Source organism: Lolium perenne, chromosome 3 (assembly GCF_019359855.2).
Source record: "Lolium perenne isolate Kyuss_39 chromosome 3, Kyuss_2.0, whole genome shotgun sequence".
In the NCBI taxonomy this organism is placed as follows: domain Eukaryota; kingdom Viridiplantae; phylum Streptophyta; class Magnoliopsida; order Poales; family Poaceae; genus Lolium; species Lolium perenne.
The window spans coordinates 208,499,310-208,518,401 of NC_067246.2; the positions used below are offsets into that span (position 1 = coordinate 208,499,310).

At 45.6% G+C, this 19,092-nt stretch overlaps 1 protein-coding gene across 2 annotated transcripts; it reads left to right on the forward strand.

Annotated features, from left to right (window-relative positions):
* On the forward strand, positions 1–1,774 carry LOC127338514 (uncharacterized). 2 transcript variants are annotated; one of them, XM_051364594.2, is made up of 4 exons: positions 1–155; positions 922–1,020; positions 1,092–1,181; positions 1,260–1,774. In XM_051364594.2, exons 1-4 carry the CDS (start codon positions 87–89, stop codon positions 1,650–1,652), a joined length of 651 nt encoding a protein of 216 aa, XP_051220554.2. In that variant the 5' UTR covers positions 1–86; the 3' UTR covers positions 1,653–1,774. The 2 variants fall into 2 exon arrangements, 1 of the variants encoding a protein (XP_051220554.2); XR_011754189.1 differs by lacking the exons at positions 922–1,020; positions 1,092–1,181; positions 1,260–1,774 and adding an exon at positions 238–435 and having other exon boundaries at positions 19–155.
* The last annotated feature ends 17,318 nt before the right edge of the window (positions 1,775–19,092 follow it).

Here is a 19,092-nt window from a genome sequence, read left to right on the forward strand (position 1 = left end):
TACTCAACGAGAGGCCATGGCCTCATTACCCTCACTTTCCTGATCGGGAGCCCACTTGGGCATACCTTTGGGACAATGTCTCGGAGATGTCGGGCGATCCAAAGATCATGTACATGCAGTACACTGCGGAGTTGGACACTCTTACCGCTGAGCAGGTAACCGATCACTCTTTTGCAATCCTAGTTTTCATTGATTCTACTGGCATGTTCTAAATTCTGAGATGTTTGTATGCTGCAGGTGGAATGGGAGCCATATGGTAGCTACTACCGTATTGGCGCGTCGATGACTGACCTCAACCACAAGTGCACGGAGGAGGCGCGGTTCTGGCGTATGCGCTGCCCACTCATATGCATGTGGCTTGTTGAACACCACCAGCCGCAAAGAGTGATGAGACAGTTTGGGCTGTATCAGGAGTGCCCACCAGTGTGGCAAGACACGGACAAGACGCTTCATAGGTAAACTTCTGGAATCATGCGATGGAAGATTCTTGATAGAAGAGGTACAAACTAACTTGTTGATTCTTGCAGGCTTGATAGGCAGCGGCAGAGGAAGATCACAAATTGGCCAGTCCATCATAGCGGCCACATCGCAGCGTTCCAACAGTGTTTGGAAGCGGGACGGAATGCTGGCCCTGAGCAGATTGTGCCTCACAACTTGGCTGCTTTCAACAACTACCTCGAGTGGTTCCATGAGAACACGCGTATCGAGTTAGTTAAGCACGCGTATCCTGAGGAGATCTTGGACGACCCCATCCAGTTCGATGAGGTTGGGCAAAGCCAGCACGACACCTTTGCTCGCAGAGGGAGATCGACTTCTATTGCTTTCGAGCTGAACTTCGTGGTATTCTATTCTCTCAATAACTAGTACATCATCTACATTGCCATGTGGTCGCTTCAATTGTGTATGCTATGTTTGTCACAGCGGAAGGAGATCGAAAAAACAGCTGAGGAGTGCGAGGTTATGTGGGAGCAGAGCGGGACAGATGACAAGCCTGTCGGACCGTTGCGGTATTTCATTAAGGTATGGTCACCAACTTTGAATGTACGATACTATGATGTGGTGGATTTGTAACCATGAACGGGATGACGCAGAACACTGCACGAAAGATGCGGCGGTTAGCCAGCTTGCTAGGTTGCCGGGAAGCCGAAATCGCTACATCTTCCTCTTCAGAAGAGCGGGAGGTATGGACTATTTTGTTGCTGTCAAACATGTTCTTCCTAATTTCAACTTTGTAATCTCATGTGTTCGTGTTTGTGAAGATTCCTGAGGACGAGCTAATTCTGAGTCAAGCCATACTTCCAAAGCGTACCTCCAAGCAAGCCGCACGGTCAGCTTACCAGTTGAAGCCAAGGGGCAAGGGTCCAAACCGGTACACTCCGGAAGATTATGTCAGCCGAGGAAAGAAGGTTGTCACTGAGGAGGATGAGGGGCCGCGGCGGAGATCAGATATGTCGAGGATGAGGAACGACGAGCCGTTCTCTTCAGAGGAGGAGGAGGAGGATGAGGAGGAGGAGGAGGAGGAGGAGCAGGAGCAGGAGCAGGAGCAGCAGGAGCAGCAGCAGGAGCAGCAGCAGGAGCAGCCACGGCAGCGGACGAAGAGGATGGCCGTCCGGAAGCAGCCCGCGAGGACGGCACGTCGAGGACGCTACTAGGATGTGCCCACGTGTTGTTGTGAACTCTATATTCATAAGTATCGATTTGTGAACCCTATGTCATGTCGAACCATGGTCTGTAATGCTACTTGTTGTTTGAATCTACGTGCTCCAATGTGACCTATGAAGTGTTATATGTGTATGTCATGAAATTGCTACTTGTTGTGTCCAATGTTGTACTCGTAACTGTTGGATTTTGGTAGGATTTTTCATGTTTTTAACAAAAGTCAATGTGTGGCGCCCTTCCAACTGGCGCCACAAGTGCTTGTGTGGCGCCCGTGGAATCGGCACCACACATGCCAACTTATATCAAACATTGGGTCGAAAACATCCAGGGGCTCCGGACGATAAGTCCTTAGCCGTTTTCGCGAGCCTCTATGTGTGGCGCCCGTGGCATCGGCGCCACACATGCTAGTGTGGCGCCCGTGGTGTCGGCGCCACACATCGAGCCTCGCAAAACGGCTAAGTCCCAGAGGATTTGTCTCACAGTATGTTTGGGCAATTCCAAGTGCATGTGTGGCGCCGTTGGGAGGGGCGCCACACATGCTGCCACGTCGGATGGACGCACCAGCTCAGCGGCGAGGGGGCCACGTCGGCTGGGTCAGTGGCGCCGGCAGGAGGGGAGCCACATGGGCATGTGTGGCGCCCGTGGAAGGGGCGCCACACAAAAGGGTTAAATTGGTGAAATAGTTTCGCCGGAGGGTTAGTCTGTGCTTTTCTTTCACTTTTGGGTTATTTTTGTGCAAATCGCCTTCCTAGGATGTCACCCTTGCCGAGGAGCATCGCCCATAAGCTTTTGTTTGTATTTTCACCCCTGCATATATACAATGATAATGTACTATAGCTACTTGACTACAGTTACTGCTGTATTGCTCGTAGAACGCATTTAAAGAGCTGCATATGCATCTACCTCTTTTTTCCGATGTGAAAACTGCAGCTACCGAAAACTGCATGTGCATCTACCTCTTTTTTCCGATGGTTTCGGCAGCCATGGTAGTGTGCTTGGCGCGCTGGTCAAACCTGTCATCTCTCGTGTGTTTTCGCCGCTGTAAATTTACTGCCATGCGATTCAAGAGCTGCGTTTCGCGGCCAGTCTACCGGGAAAAGAACCGTCAAAACACTCGATCCTAAGAAAAAAATGGGCACGGATGGCATGGCATCCCGTAGTACGATACTACGATTCAGGAACGGATGAACACGAAATGGAGCATCAGAAAGAATGAACTACTAGCAAGCTAGCAAAGCGTATGAGCGGACCGCGGCCAATCTACCGAGAAAAGCATCGTCAACCAATGAGTAGAGCGCCATGTTCAACGGTTAACCGAGGAGGGGGAAGGGCAGCAAAGCTTACTTGTGGTGAAGGGGAGGGCGCGGCGCTGTCGATCGATCGATCGCGTGTGAGCCGGCGTCGGGCGGGTCAGAGACGACCTACCACCCGCGCCCCGGATGCGGCGACCTCCACGGCAGACATGGCGATAGATCGATCGGAGCAGCGGCGGGTGGGAAGGAGCTTCTCCGGCGGGCCGGCGGACTGGAGTTTGAGCTGGCGGCGTGGCTGGTGGCCACTTGATTTGAGCGGAGCTAGGGAAACAGGAGGCTCCGTTGCCCCGCGGCTCACTCCCTCGGGACTTTATATACTGCAGCCAACTAGCTAGCTAGGTAGCGGCGACTGGTGTTGCGCTGCATCGGAAATGTTAGCGGTGAAGAAAGCGATGGCGTTTTGCGGGCAGTCATTCTACCAGCTCAAGTGCATGCAGAAGACTATAATTTCACCACCGTGCAAAATGTATCAGCATCTCAGTTGGGCTTGGGAGCTGGGACCAAAGACTAATCTTTTGCCGATACCGTCACCAACTACTCGTGGCCAGGCCTGGACTGAGAATCTGTGGAGCTGGAGGATGCGAGTGAAAGGAGTATATTTCATTACCCAAGACAGGGAGAAATGGAGAATCTTGTTTGACCTCTCTCCTCCTCGGGCCGGCCTTCTTTTTAACTAGGAGTCACATCATCTCAGCGAAACTAGGCGCCACGTATCATCTCTTTCCTTATTTTATTTCAGCTTGCACAAGATCCATCTGCGATCTCCTCGCGGTGATACCGTGAACGACAAACAAGTCAAATGCAGTAACGGCAGCCCGGGACAATTCCAAACTGGAGGCAATTTGTTTTAATTTTTGCACGGTCAAACGGTCCAAGTGAGTTCTGGAAGATTATAAGATTGATTGAATAGTTTTGTTTGGATGGGGAATATTATGAAATTATGCCAGGCCACAATGGTTTGTCTACTTTTCCTGCTTTTTCTTAGAGAACGAGGTTTAGTGTTTGCTTCAAACAAAGATGGCATAAATGCAAATCACCTGAACTTCTGGACTCTTGGATCAAGATCAAAAGGGATGTCCTTGCATTCTTCGTTGCGAAAGCACTGAGTCTTACAGGATCAGCACATCCCATGGCCACGGTCGATGCAGCGTCCATGTTGCATTGCATGTTTCTGCTAGAAAACCAATGGTAATACGTCAAGCTAATAGGAAATTGTTAATTACAGCTTTCCAACAACGTAACATCAAGAGCTAATTCGAAATACACGCAACCAACTTATGTAAGGAACCTTTGAAACGAAATGCCATGCCATATATAGCAACACAACAGCTAGCATCAATCTTGAACGCCAACCAAATGCATGTCATGTTCATGTTCTCGTCTATCGTTTTTCTTTGGAGCAGCCGACACGAGCGCTTCCTTTCCATTGAGTAAGAGGGAAAAACCCGACCACCGTCTCGTCTATCGTTTTTCTTTAGACCACCGTAACAGGGATGGCTGCCCCCCCCCCCCCCCCCCGGCGGGAGAAAGCACGCTCGCGTTGCAGGAAGTTAGCCTTTGGCTCGTAAAGATCCGACGATTTTGTTCCTTCCAAGTGCTCCAAATAACATAGAGGAAGCGACCCTTGATGCGCCTTTGCTCCTTGTTAGGCTTTCCGGCGATCAAGGAGTCCCACCAATCGGAGGTGGATTGGAAATTTAGACTAGAGGACGTCGTGTGGTCATTGTCACAGGATTTCGCCAAGTGCCATATAGCGATGGTGAAAGGACAGTCTTTGCAGAGATCGTCAGCGGTTTCCGGCGCATGGAGGCACAACAGGCAGACCATGACCAGCATGTCAGCAGGTGACTCGTCTATCAGTTTGCTAGTATTTCTCGGGTTAGCAGGTCAGTAAGAAAACATTATTTTTCTTCAGAAAAGGTGATAGCCTAGGGATAAGCATTTTATTCCAAATAACAAAACAATAGCTTATGTACAAAAAGGAGAAAAAGAGAAAGCCTACCTATTTAAGAACTAAGACTCTAAGGCGGAGACTTAATCCAATCTAACAGTCCATCCTTATATTTTGCCTTGGTCCTATATTGTAGCGGAGATATATCATGAGTAAATTTAGCCTTCCACCTTGCAAAGGTAGGCTTTTCATCTCTAATTTTTTTTCCATTTTTGATGAGCCATATATTCCAGCATATCAACATTAGAACCTCCATAAAGAATGTCTTAGCAAAAGCCTTCCGCACGCATAACCCACCACCATGTGTAATTCATCATGAGGCAACCATTCAATCTGCAAATAATTCCAAACACGAGCTGTAAATTTGCACTCAAAGAACAGACGGATCCTATCTTCATGCACATGGAGAGGGCACAATTCACAACGAGAAGAATCAGAGATATTCCAATGCCTTCGCTGAAGCAAGTCTCTGGTATTTAACCGGTCCACTAAAAAAAGCCAGGTAAAAGCTTTTGTCTTCATGACACAACTGGACTTTCAGATCCATTTAAAAATATTTGGAACTTTAATGTGACTGTGAATTTGCTTATAGAATTTCGCCGCAGCATATTTCTCACCCCCAACAGTATGTCCAAACATCATTACTGTTGGAAACAAGGTTTTACACCATAACCATTTGTAACTCTTGCAATTCCTGAAATGCTGGTTGTGACAATGGTCTATAGAATAGATCAGATAAATATCCAATGATATATACATCATCAGTCATGATATTCTCATCAAGAGCAAAAGAACACAATCCGGGGTATCTAGTTTTATTTGTAAGTGAGTTTCCATTTAGAGACCAATGATCATTCCAAAACATAAAAGTGTCTCCTCTTAACCTTAGCTACAGCTCTGAAATTATCAACTTGTTGCAACACATCTCTCCACCAGAAAGATCCACACATATTCTCAGCATGTGGCACTCTACCATCATAGTGAGCACTCCAAATGAGCTGCACCCAAGGGACATCACACTTATTATAAAATTTATCCAGAAACTTGATCAGCAGAGCTGCATTTTGTTTTTGGAAATTGACAATACCCAAGTCCCCATTGAGTTTTCGTTTGCAAACCATTTCCCATGCAGCTAAAGATTGCTTCGGTTCACCATCTTTATCCCTCCATAAACACTGGCTTAAAATTCTGTCAAGTTGCACTGTAAGACCAACAGGAAGTAGTAGTGAGCACAAAAAAATGGAGAGGCATAGAGGCTAAGGCCAAGGTGATCAATTGCAGACGAGCTCCTTGTGAAAGAAGGCATGAACTGGACGATAACTTCCTCTCTGATCTACATACCAACGAAGATAGTTCAGTAATCGTTGGTCCGGTAGTTCCCAAAGGCAATCCAAGATAAGTAAACGGCATCCTACCGACCTGGCAACCAAAGACCTCTGACAGATGCTTAATTCTTCCTTCTTCAACATTGATAGGTATCATTAGGGATTTTTCAAAATTTATACGAAGCCCAGTTGATTTAGAAAACTTATGGAGCACCTCCTTCAAGGCCATCAATTGATCATCAACAGCTGGCAGCACAAGCAGCGTATCATCACCATACTGGATTATTGGAAAGTCCATGTCATCTCTCTATTGGTCTACAAAGATCGCCCAAATGTACAAGCTCATTAACTGCCGATTGCAGCAGATCCGAGCCAAAGAGATAAAAAAAGAGAGGAGAGATTGGATCCCCTTGCCTAACTCCTCGCTTGCATTCAATCTGTTCCCTGGAATTCCATTGAGCGGAATAGAGGAGGTACCAGTACAAAGAATTGCTCTTGCCCATTTGATCCATTTATCATTAAAACCTTTATGCTTCATCACTTGAAGAATTGCTTCGTGCTCAATAGTATCGAAAGCCTTTGCAAAATCCAGCTTCAAGATGATTATCAGCTTTTTAGAACTATGACAAAGATAGTGATATTCAAAAGACCACGCAAGACAGTCCTGTATAGACCTATTCCGAAGAAAATCATATTGGTTGTTTTGCATGCAGTCTAAAATTCTTGATTGCAAACGATTAGCAGCTAACTTTGTCACGAACTTGACACAAACATTAGTCAGAGATATGGGCCTGAAATCATTCGCAGTTACCGAGACTTGCTTTTTTGGCATCAATGTAATGAAAGAACCATTGATATTCAGCAACTTTAGTGTCTCATTTTGAAAATCAGCAACCAACTTATAAAAGTTCTTTTAAATAATATGCCAACATTTCTTGAAAAACAACCCATTAAATCCATCTGGACGAGGGGCTCTGTCCACAGGCATTTCCTTAATCACATCATCCATCTCCTTCTCTTGGAATGACACAGTTAACTCATCCAAACCATCACACTCTTAATTAAATTTGGTAAATGAAATTGCATTAGTATTCCATCAGATTTCCCCATTCTATTCTTGTATTCTGTCCACAAGAGAGCAGCCATAGCTTGGTGGTCAGATATCTCATTCCCATCCTCATCCTGCAATACACTAATATAATTCCTTCTAAATCTTTCAGTTGCCATTGCATGAAAGAACTTAGTATTATCTTCTCATCTCTTAATCCATCTTATTGTGCATATCTTTTTCTAGTAATTGCATTCAGTTGTCAACAACTCCTCCAAATGCAACTTGACCACTTGCCTAAAATTAAACTCTAGCCGATACAAAGTTCTCTCTTCTTCTAGTGTATCCAAGATGCGATTTACTTTATTACAATTTTGAATCAGACTTTTAAGCCAAGCCATACGCATATGCCATTTTTCAACTCCTGCCTTAGTCCTTTGAGCTTGTCAACAACAATAGCTGAACTATAAGATTTGGAGGAACCCCTAGCCCATGCAGCATCTACACATTCCTTAAACCCTGGTGACATAGGCATCTCCAATGGGCCTGCCGAAGATGGTACCCGGGGTTTACTGAAGGCCCACGATCCGAAGTTTATGAAGCCCGGAAGCCCAGTTACGAAATAGTTTGGAAATATAGAGTTGTATTAGGAATAAATGACTTGTAACTATTACGGGACGAACTCAAAGAGTCTCCCGGACTTTGTAACTTGTACATCACGAAACCCTCGGCTCCGCCTCCTATATAAGGGGGAGTCGAGGGACAAAGAGAGGATCGATTTCATTGTCAACACAACCCTAGTTTCTTAGCAGTCGAGTACTTTTCCGGCTGAACCTTCGAGATCTACTTGCCCTTTACTTCCCTAAAAACCCTAGTCTACAATCTGTAGGCATTGACAAGTCGATACCTTGTCAATTGGCGCCGTCTGTGGGGAAACGCGGATGATAAATATAGAGTTGTTCAACAATAAAGCAAGTTGAGCCTACAACCAAGTATAAATACTCGACTGTAGCCTCGGGGGCTACTCCCATCGGGAGCGCTGTTCGCGCACCCGATAAAGTTGGGAGAGTTCGAAGAGATGACAATATAGCGACAAGGGTGCTAAAAAGGTGAGCCTACAACCAAGTACAAGCACTTGACTGTAGCCTCGGGGGCTACTCCCATCGGGAACGCTGTTCGCGTGCCCGATGAAATTAAAGAAGTCACGGTGAGCATATTTCGAGTTGTAAAATAACTCTTCATATACTCCCATCGGGAGGACAAGATAAAAATATATAAGTCATCCGTTGACTCGAATAAATGTGCTATTCCAGCAGCCGAAAAAGGCACTCGACAATATATTCTCAGAGCGCCTCAGTCGCGAATTAATCTCTGAATGCCGCAATACTTTGCGAAGGTAAGTCCCTAGGATCCGTCCTGCGCGGCGTGGCATCGTCTCTGAATGCGCTCTGCTACTTTTTTTCCGTATCAACAGATACGAAGAAAAATCCTAATGGACGCGTTAGGTACCCGACAAAACATGACTGGAATTCGGCATCTGGTAAGACCTTAAGCGGCACATGTCGAATTACGCCAGTATCCCGAGATCATGTCCAGGGACGTGATCTTGAAGTAGGTTTTTGCAGATTGCCACAAGAGCAGTTAACTGGTACCTGATCTGTCAGATGAACCAGCCCCAACTACCGTTATCCCTGTACAATATACGGCTGTTTGATGAAAGTTATTTGTTGACTCGAAGAAGTCATATGATAATTGTGAAGATGGAGATTTTTCCTGATTCTTCGATTCAAGCAAAATCTCGGGGGCAACTGACATAGCCATTTTTCAACTCCTGCCTTAGTCCTTTGAGCTTGTCAACAACAATAGCTGAACTATAAGATTTGGAGGAACCCCTAGCCCATGCAGCATCTACACATTCCTTAAACCCTGGTGACATAGGCATCCCCAATGGGCCTGCCGAAGATGGTACCCGGTGTTTACTGAAGGCCCACGGCCCGAAGTTTATGAAGCCCGGAAGCCCAGTTACGAAATAGTTTGGAAATATAGTTGTATTAGGAATAAATGACTTGTAACTATTACGGGACGAACTCAAAGAGTCTCCCGGACTTTGTAACTTGTACATCACGAAACCCTCGGCTCCGCCTCCTATATAAGGGGGAGTCGAGGGACAAAAAGAGGATCGATTTCATTGTCAACACAACCCTAGTTTCTTAGTAGTCGAGTACTTTTCCGGCTGAACCTTTGAGATCTACTTGCCCTTTACTTCCCTAAAAATCCTAGTCTATAATCTGTAGGCATTGACAAGTCGATACCTTTTCACCTGGCAAATAAACCCACTAATTTTCAAACCTGAAAATCCTTGCCTTTGGAATGGAAGTGTCAATATTTACAACACAAGGTACATTATCTAACCCTTTCTTGGCTAAGGGTAACACCATAGTATTGGGAAAATCATAGATCCAATTAGAGCTTGTGAAAAACCAGTTCAACTGCTCAAGAAGTGGATCTCTTTGCATATTAGACCAAGTATATCTTCTTCCCTTAAGAGGCAGCTCAAGAAAACCCAAATGTCCTATTATCTCATTAAATAAGAACATATCGTTAACGTCACACCCTGGTTTGTTTCTATTCTCTTGCGATCGGAGGAAATTAAAGTCACCTAGGACTAGCCAATCGTCATTGTATGGAATTTGCAAGTTATATAACCAAGCCACAAAACGATCTCTTTTTGTACCATGACAAGGTCCATAAACACAAACAAGAGACCGGCTGTCACTGGTGTGCATGGAGGTAAAACAAATACATATACCAAATCTTTGCACCTCCACAAGCATTCCACGAAAGACCGTGGAATTCCAAATCACGAGGATGCCTCCTCATGCGCCCACCGAGGGTGAAAAGGCAAATTTATCAAATCTCTTAGGGCAAAAAGTCCTACTCAGGTGCCAATCAAAAATTTCACATTTTTTTTCTTGCAAGCAAATAATATCACACTCACTTTCATCGACTTTTGAACGAACTTCAATTTTCCTAGATTCATAGTTCAAACCTCTGACATTCTAGCATAAAACCCTCCACTTTCTTTTAGACAATTTACTCATTAAAAACAGTGAACAAAACACAACATCATTGCAGCCAAATAATACCCCACATACTTAGCAACAAGGCAATCTGGAACTGACATATCATATTACACAAGACACACTGAGCAACCCACTCCAAAAGCACTGAATCAACTATCTGACACCAACAATAACAGATTGACACATGTAATAATCTCCCAAAAGTAAAACTATAGAACCCCAATACCAGGTGTCCCTCCACCAAAATACTCCAAAACTTGCATGAGATATCTAATCATCATCCTTGCTTGCATGATCATCAGGTCCTGGAGCGGCTTCAAGCAGCTCCTCAGTAAACTTGCTCATTGGAATTCCTAGTTGATGTCCAATTTGTTGCAGCACATGTTGACAAGGTATCAACTTGTCAATGCCTATGGATTGTAGGCTAGGGTTTAGTTGGAAGTAGAGGGCAAGTAGATCTCGAAGGTTTCAGCCGAAAAGTACTCGACGATTATGAAAACTAGGGTTTGTAAACAATGATTCGATGATTTCTGCGTCCCTCGACTCCCCCTTATATAGGAGGCGGAGCCGAGGGATTCGTGCCGTACAAGTTACAGAGTCCGGGAAGGTTTCTAACTCATCCCGCAAGATTACAAATAAGACTTTCTATTACAACTCTAGCTTTCCTTAATAATATCTTGGGCTTCCGAATCTTCTTATTCTTCTGGTAGTGGGCCTTCAGTAAACCCCGGGTACTATCTTCGGCAGGCCCATTTGGGATGCCTATGTCAGTAGCCCCCGAGATTTTGCTTGAATCGCAGAGTTAAGGAAAATCTCCACTGTTTATTTTTATTCGACAACTTCAACTTCTCTATATTTCTTCTCATAAACTTCTATATTGTACAGGGATAATGGTAGTTGGGGCTAGTTCATCTGACGGATTAGGTACTAGTTAACTGCTCTCGTGGCAATCCGCAAAAACCTACTTCAAGATCACGTCCCTGGACATGACCTCGGGATACTGGTGTAAACTTCGACAGGCGCCGCTTAAGGTCTTACCATTCTATCGAGTCCCAGTAAAATTTATCGGGTACCTAACGCGTCCGTTAGGATTTTTCTTCGTATCTGTTGATACGGATAAAAGTAGCAGAGCGCAGTCTTCGGCGATGCCACGCCCAGCAGAACGGATCTGGGGTCTTACCTTCGCAAATTTGCGGCATTCAGAAATTGATCGCAACTTTGGCGTTCTGAGAATATATTGTCGAGTGCTTTTTCGGCTGTTGGAATGGCACATTTTATCGAGTCAAAGATGACTTATATTGCTCTCCCGATGGGAGTATATGCAGAGTTATTTATAACTCGAAATATACTCTTTTGCTCTGCTATCTTTCTTTTTGCTCTTTCATTCTTTTCTCGTCTTCTTTCTTCTCTTTTTTTTTATGATTTCATCGGGCACGCGAGCAGCGTTCCCGATGGGAGTAGCCCCCGAGTCTACAGCCAAGGACTTGTACTTGGTTGTAGGCTCCACGCCTTATGCCGCTATATTTTCTTTTTATCTCCCGAAGTTTTATAATTCCTCGGGTGCGCGAACAGCGCTCCCGATGGGAGTAGCCCCCGAGGCTATGAACAAATATTTTGTATTTGATCATAGGCTCACCCCATTTCTATTTTGTCTTTCTGGATCTTTTTTCTTTTTTCCAAAGTAGCCCCCGAGCATTTGATCAAAAACTTGTATTTGATCAAAGGCCCAGCATTATTTTTCCATGTCACCTTTTATGAAATTGTAGAGTCGAATTTTCTTCCTCTGCCAAGGTGACGCTATTGCTGACGATAGCCACGATTGCGATCCGAAAATCGCGAGAAGCCTTCTCCCACTGCCTTGCGGGCCCAATTGATCCACTATCTTGACACGTCGTGCAAGTGGGGGACACACGTCCTCCGCTTTTTCTGGCGCACGTACCGTAACTTCCCCAACATTGAATTACTTTTTTACCCTCGTTGCCACATGGCTATCATCTGCCACACACTTTCCTTATCCAACGGTCCGCTGGTTCACCGCACCCCTATATAAGATCGTCTTCTTCCTCCTCGAGCACTTCCGCTCGTGCCGTCCTCCTTCTCTCATCCGCAAATTTCCTCCTGCGATCCATATCCTCCTAAGCTCCTCACCTCCAAGCTGCAAACCCTGCGCCATTGTTGATGCCACCGCGTCGATTGACAAGGCACAGCATGCCGGAATCCTCCATGGCCGCCGTGGATCTTGGGGCGGCGGAGTGGGAAAGATCGAAAATTTCCACTCAAGACATCAACATGTCAAGAAGTCGGGATCAACAAGAAACCCAAGGCATTGTGCTTCCCCAAGGAGGAGAGCTACCCAACCCCTCCAATGGGGTACCGGGTAAGTTTTGTCGATCACCTCATCCGTGGTCTATCCGCCCCCATTCATCCTTTTCTCCGTGGACTGCTTTTTATCTACGGTCTGCAACTCCACCACCTCACGCCAAACTCCATTCTTCACATCTCCATTTTCATCACTCTTTGCGAGGCCTTCCTTGGCGTCCAGCCTAACTGGGCGCTATGGAAGCGCATTTTCTTCTGTCGCCGTAATGGCTCTCCCAATGTCGCCTATAATATAGGCGGCGTTGTAATTTCTGTCCGGTCCACTATCGACTACTTCGATGTTAAACTCCCTGACTCAGTTCAAGGATGGCGCAAGAAGTGGTTGTACATTCAGGAGGAAAACCACGGATGTGCTGAGGACAACATCCCTCCTTTTGATGGTGCCGAGAAAATCTTTTGCCGCCACTCCTGGGACGCAGAGGCTACCGATGAAGAAAAAGCGTCGACAGAAGCCTTGATGGCTCGCATCCACGAGTTACAAAATACTCGCGGCAAAGAATTATCGGGTATCCAAATCACTGCATACTTTCTTAGGACTAAAGTGCAGCCACTTCAAGCTCGCAAGTATCCTCTCTGGAAATATGCTGGCGAGAAGGATGAAGATCGGCTGTCGGTGGATTTGGAGGTCAAAGACTTGGAAAAGCTTGTCCGAAAAATCTCGTCTCTCAGCAAAAAAGATCCTGTCCCTGTTTCTTGTCGTGTAAAACCATTCAGCGCCGCCAATCCACTCCCCATGGTAATCTTTGTCTATTGTCTTGTTGTTGCTTTGCTATCTTTTTTGTAACTTCTTTTCTGACGTCTCTCCCTGTTTTATTTTGCACAGAATCATCCAAACCTTGTCTCGCTTCCTTCTCTTCCTGAAGGTGGAGACGTCGAAGAAAGGGCCATTGTTACTGATGACAATCAAGAAGCTCCGTCTTTTGTGAATGAACCCGTGGATTCTCGAAAATCTGCGGGATCTTCCGAAGGCACTGCGTCGACACAATCTCCTCCTCCTGCTGTTTCTCCATAGAACAAAAGGAAAAGGAATGATGTCGAAGATTCCGGCACCTCCAAAGCCGAAGAAGTTGATCCTTCTCGACAGAAGGCAACTTATGATCCATATCTCGAATCCCTCGTCAGCTCGTGAGTCACTTTTATTTCCCCTTATTTCTGTACTTGAAGTTTTTTGTCTTATCTTGTTTTTTATACTGTCGATTTTTAATCATAGTGATGATGAGGAAGAAACACCAATTGTTGACGTGGCTCCTCGAACGAGCACGTCACATACTTTAACTGTTTCGGAAACGCCAGTTGGAGTTTCATGAGTTCCTTGCACTTCCTCCTCCCCAGCACTAGAATTTTGATGTTGTTGATTATTAGTTGAATTATCAGCAATCTCCTCAAACTGAACAACCGACATCTTAGTTCTGCACTTCCTTTTCTTCTTTGGTGGGGCTGCCTTGATAGGAGTAGGCCAATAGCCTTTCTGATTTAAACAGCTCCTAGTGAAACGCCTTTAAGCTGACTGAACCAAAGGAATAGTGGCCTTCCTTCCACTCTTGCTCTTGACTGTAACATGGCTTGCTGATAATTGCACCAGCCGTGAAGATTCAACCTGCTCTGTCTCCAGTGACCCCAGATTGTCAACAACTGACCTCCTTATAGGCATGCACTTCTTCCTCTGCACATCAATAGTAGCTAGAACATGAGAGGCGTGCAACATTGTGACTTCAGTTGCAAAAGTCTGGGACCAAGATCTTTTTACCTGACTGAATGGAGACAACTGCAGTGACAAAGGGATAATAGCAGATACAGTAATATCTTAGGCATAAAGTGATCAAGGATTTTAGCCCACTGCATATCAGGAGGGATTACTGGTCCCAACACAGTCTTGTCTAACACATCAAAGTGTACAATAGGCCCCTCCAAGTGCTGCATAAAATTGATAATGATATGATTGTTTCCAACCATATTAACTGATGATCCCGAGCTGTCAAATGGAACCAAAATCATTGATTATTCCTCCTCCACATCAATAGCAATATCAATATTGAGATCATCAGGTTGCTGCTGTTGCTCTGCCATGTTGTCTTGCTGCATGTGTTCTTGATTCTGATTTTGCTGGCCACCTTGTTCTCCACCACATGATTCATATTCCAACCGATTTCTAGATATTGCAGTGGCACAAAGAGGTGCTCGAACTGATGCAGATTATCATGCATTGGGTGAGGATTGCCATCCATTGGCATAGGATCCTCATCAGACGGCAAAGCCTCAACAAAGTCTGTCGTTAGAATAAGCAGAAGAGCTGTCCAAGAATCTTTAATTCCACCCACTGAAGCAAATCTACCAAAAACAACATCACGAGGAACAAGAGTCGGAGACGAAAACGCCACATAGACAAGCACCCTCTCAAGAATAGGATCGGTGCAGTTCCACTACAAGAATTTGCCAAACGTGGATACTGCATTGGCGATGTCATGATCTTTTCTATAATCAGGATTCATCCCTACAAACATCGGCCATCCTTTGCGAAAACCTTGCTCTGCTCTATGATTGATTGCATCATCAACATGAATAAATCTGACAGTTGTATTATCATTGATATTATAGTGCCCATGGTGCACCAGAGCACTAACTGCAGTAGATCCTCTAAACTGATATAATCCCACTCCATATAAGCAAGGCTGGTAGTCCACCACATTGCGACTCAGGGCTGAACCTTATGTCTCCAAAACGTCTGCAGATGCGGAGGCGGAGGTGGGTTGACGATGCCGATGCAAGCACTTTGGTGTTCCTGAGGAGGGTCTTGGGTGGTGAAGTAGAACGTGCGCGGTAGCCTCATCGGTCCTCCATCGATCACCTGATACCCCCATGGCAACCATGGCGTGGGATCCACTTCGAAGTTCGCCATGGGTGGAGGCGAAGCGACAGAGGGGGGGGGGGGGCAGTAGAGGAGGATGATGAGCAGTTTGCTCCCGGTCCGAACGAGGCAGCGTAGATGTAGAGGAATGTTGGACCCTCGGAGGTGCAACGGCGACCCTATCGGTCGACCCAACTGAAATAGTAGCAGAATCTAGGCCGGTACTAACTGTTATTCCCTTTTTTGGAATCCATACTTTACCAGAATTGGCCCGACCAGTTAAGCAGTTCCTTTTAATGTGAGTTAAAGCAAGCAGAACATCAAATCTCATTAACACAGTCCTTGGTTTTATGAGCAAGACTTAGACACCTCTGACAGTTCCAAACTTGAAAACCCATATCATCTACCATTCTTGCAAAATCAATATCAATTGGATCACTAGAAGCCTCCCCAAGATCCATCGAAATAATATTCGACTGCTTCAAGGAACCGGAATTTAATTCCTTCATATTATCAGATAAAGGACCAATATCATGTAGATTCCCCTCTGCATCAGGTAACTTATCTTGATTCCGAGTGGTTGAGTTGTTATCACTATAACCTTTACAAGCATCATAGCATATAGTATCAGCAAACTTTAATTTCTTGCCCTTTATCTTATGCTTACCGACTATAGAAGTCGGTTGCACATTTCTCATGGCATCCAAACCAAGTTTGACTCTCCTTTTAGATGGACTAATTAAGGTCCAATCATGTACTTGTTCTCTCTACCATTGGAAATTTTTCCGTTTCCAATTAGGTCCACCAGAACTCCAGAGATGAAAAAAGCATTTAAATTTAGCACACAAAATCTTCTGAGCTTGATTATATGGAAACCCATATCCTTGCTAGAAACACAGAAAGAGAAGCCTTTATCACAGAGCAAAGAAACTTTAAAATCACCACACAGACCCCCAAGACTTCCAAAGCCAGTGCCACCAGTTCTTCATCAAGACAAAATGTGGCTCTTCCAAAGGAGACCACCATCAATAAATGCCCCGATCGAGAAGAAGCATGAACTTGCCTGCCAAATTTGGCCTTGACATCCTTTGCAAAATTCCTTCCATGTGAGAAATCAAGACCCAAATTAATGGAAGCATGTACTAATGAATCACTTCCCTCATGCCCAACACTTCCTTGAGACGTACTGCTTTCTGCATGATCCATGCACATCTTCCTTTTCTCAGCAGCAACTTGAACAGTCCCCCCCTTGTCCACGAGAGATGGGAGGTTGGAAGTAGCATCAATTACCAAAGAGTCCGGTGCTGTAACACTAGTTGTGATCTGAGGCACTAAAGATTATCCCAGTGTTATCACATGATTAGGAAATGGCAACTTGGCTCCAAGACTAAGAGAATCAGTGGTTCTCAAACCTCTTCTAGCAATCATGGCGCCTTTGGTATTCTTAAGGAGCAACCAATTATCTTTAAATGATAGCATCAACGAGCCATCATAAGCCTTCATGCGACCTCTCGCCAAATCTAAGTGAGTAGATCGAATAAGCTACCTTCCAACATCTGTCATTGGACTTCGGATCTGACACCATCATATCCAACAGATCTTGATCAGACGCAAGCAGATCCTCTCTAGGGGAGAGCACACATCGAATGACCGTAACATGAAATGCCGAGAATTCAATCTCAGATCCAACATCAACCCTGTCTCCATTTTGCAGATACTTACCCACAATGGGAGAGCCCTTATTGTTCATCAACACCAGCCAATCCGTAGCAGCCTAGAGATGTAACTCCTCGGCCATTTGGTTGTGAACTTCCTTGCCGAGATCTTGAACTTCCGAATATGCCACAATCCATGTCCAATCCGGGGGTGACATGAGGGAGGGGGGAAGGAGGGAGGGAGAAGACCTAGTACCTTACGCATGATCGCAATCCAATCCAGATGATAGACTAGACAAGCCCAGATCACCGGAGAGATGGGAGATCGCCGGCGAGCAATGAGCTAGGGTTTAGGGTCGTGGGAGCCGTCATCTTGTGTATTCTAGAAAATACTCCGTTGCTCTTCCCTTCGCCAAAAACTAACACTTATTATAAACTGTAGGAAGTAAAACAAGTTATTATGAGTTTTATGTCGTAGGATGAGTTATTAAGGATTATAACATTTGAAATAGTTCTTCATAGGTTAAATAAATCCCCTTATCTTTCATAAAAGATTTCTACGAGTATAAAAAAGTTCACGTCTAGTCGGGGCTTGTCGGTACAAACAAAAGGATCAATCAGCGTGGACCTACGGCGTAGTAGCAGTTTTCCTTTCAGTACGTGGCTGTGCAGTGCACATCTTCTCAGCGATCACATCACATCGCTTCGTCTTTAACGCGCTGCACGAGTTGTTTATAGCAGCAGGTCACCTTGTCGTATGCTGGCATGTGCGCGCCCGCGAGTATGTTGTGCACAGTGTGTTCGTGCGCGCGGCCTCTGCCCACTGCTCTCTGCGAAGAGGTTCAATGAAGAATGGACGACGAGGAAGATGAGACCACGCGACAGGGCAGACAGTTTTCCCCATTTAAATTTCTTCACGCAATCTACCTGGAGTAACTTCAGAATCTGCTTTGGTAATGTTGCCATTAGGATCAGCCAGCGAGAGATTCTACTAACCGGAAACGGTGGAATTCAGTTACGGGTTAGACAGATAGATTGCCTTTGTTGCTTTCATGAGCTCCCAGATCTCAGATTCCAGGTGTGGTACTGTCTGACAGATCGACGGAAAGGTTTGCGGACTGCAGTTCATGTGCGCAGGCGCAGCTAGAAACATGGTCAAATGCTGCTGGGCTGGCTGCACAGTGAACTACAGTGCAGGGGGTGTGAACCTCTCCCGACTTTGAGTTAATCCGATATATTCTGGTAGAGGTTGCTGCGGCAGCACCACGTGGGTTTCGCTAGGATATGTATGCGTGATTTCAGATGGTTATTAAGCTGAGGTGTCCAGCAGGCAGTTTATCTTCTCCTTGACCCACTTTCTTGTTTATGTATGATTGGTATGGTACACCATGTGGTGTATGTTACCCCGAGAAGCATATATGTTGACCTACATTAACAATTACCACACCAGCTCTAGTTTTACTAGCTACAGCCCTGCATTTCTATCAGCCACTCAGCCAGTGTGAAGAGTGATATACAACTCAAGTCACAGGCTTTGACACAGCGAGAATGGCTAAAACGAACAACTACTCCATCTGAGATTGACAACTACAGTAACACTCCAGTAACAGAGAACGACAACTTATTGACAGAGCATGACACTCTCAACTGAGCTCGATCTCACTACGGGGACGACCAGCTACACCGACGGCCCCGCACCGTCGGCACAACGACGTTCACCGTCGGCACCGTCTCTGCCGACGGTCACCGTCGGCGTCTCCCCGTCGGCACAGCAGGCGTCGGGGTCTGCGCGTGCAGTCGGCCGCAGAGAACTTCACCGTCGGCACCGTACGCT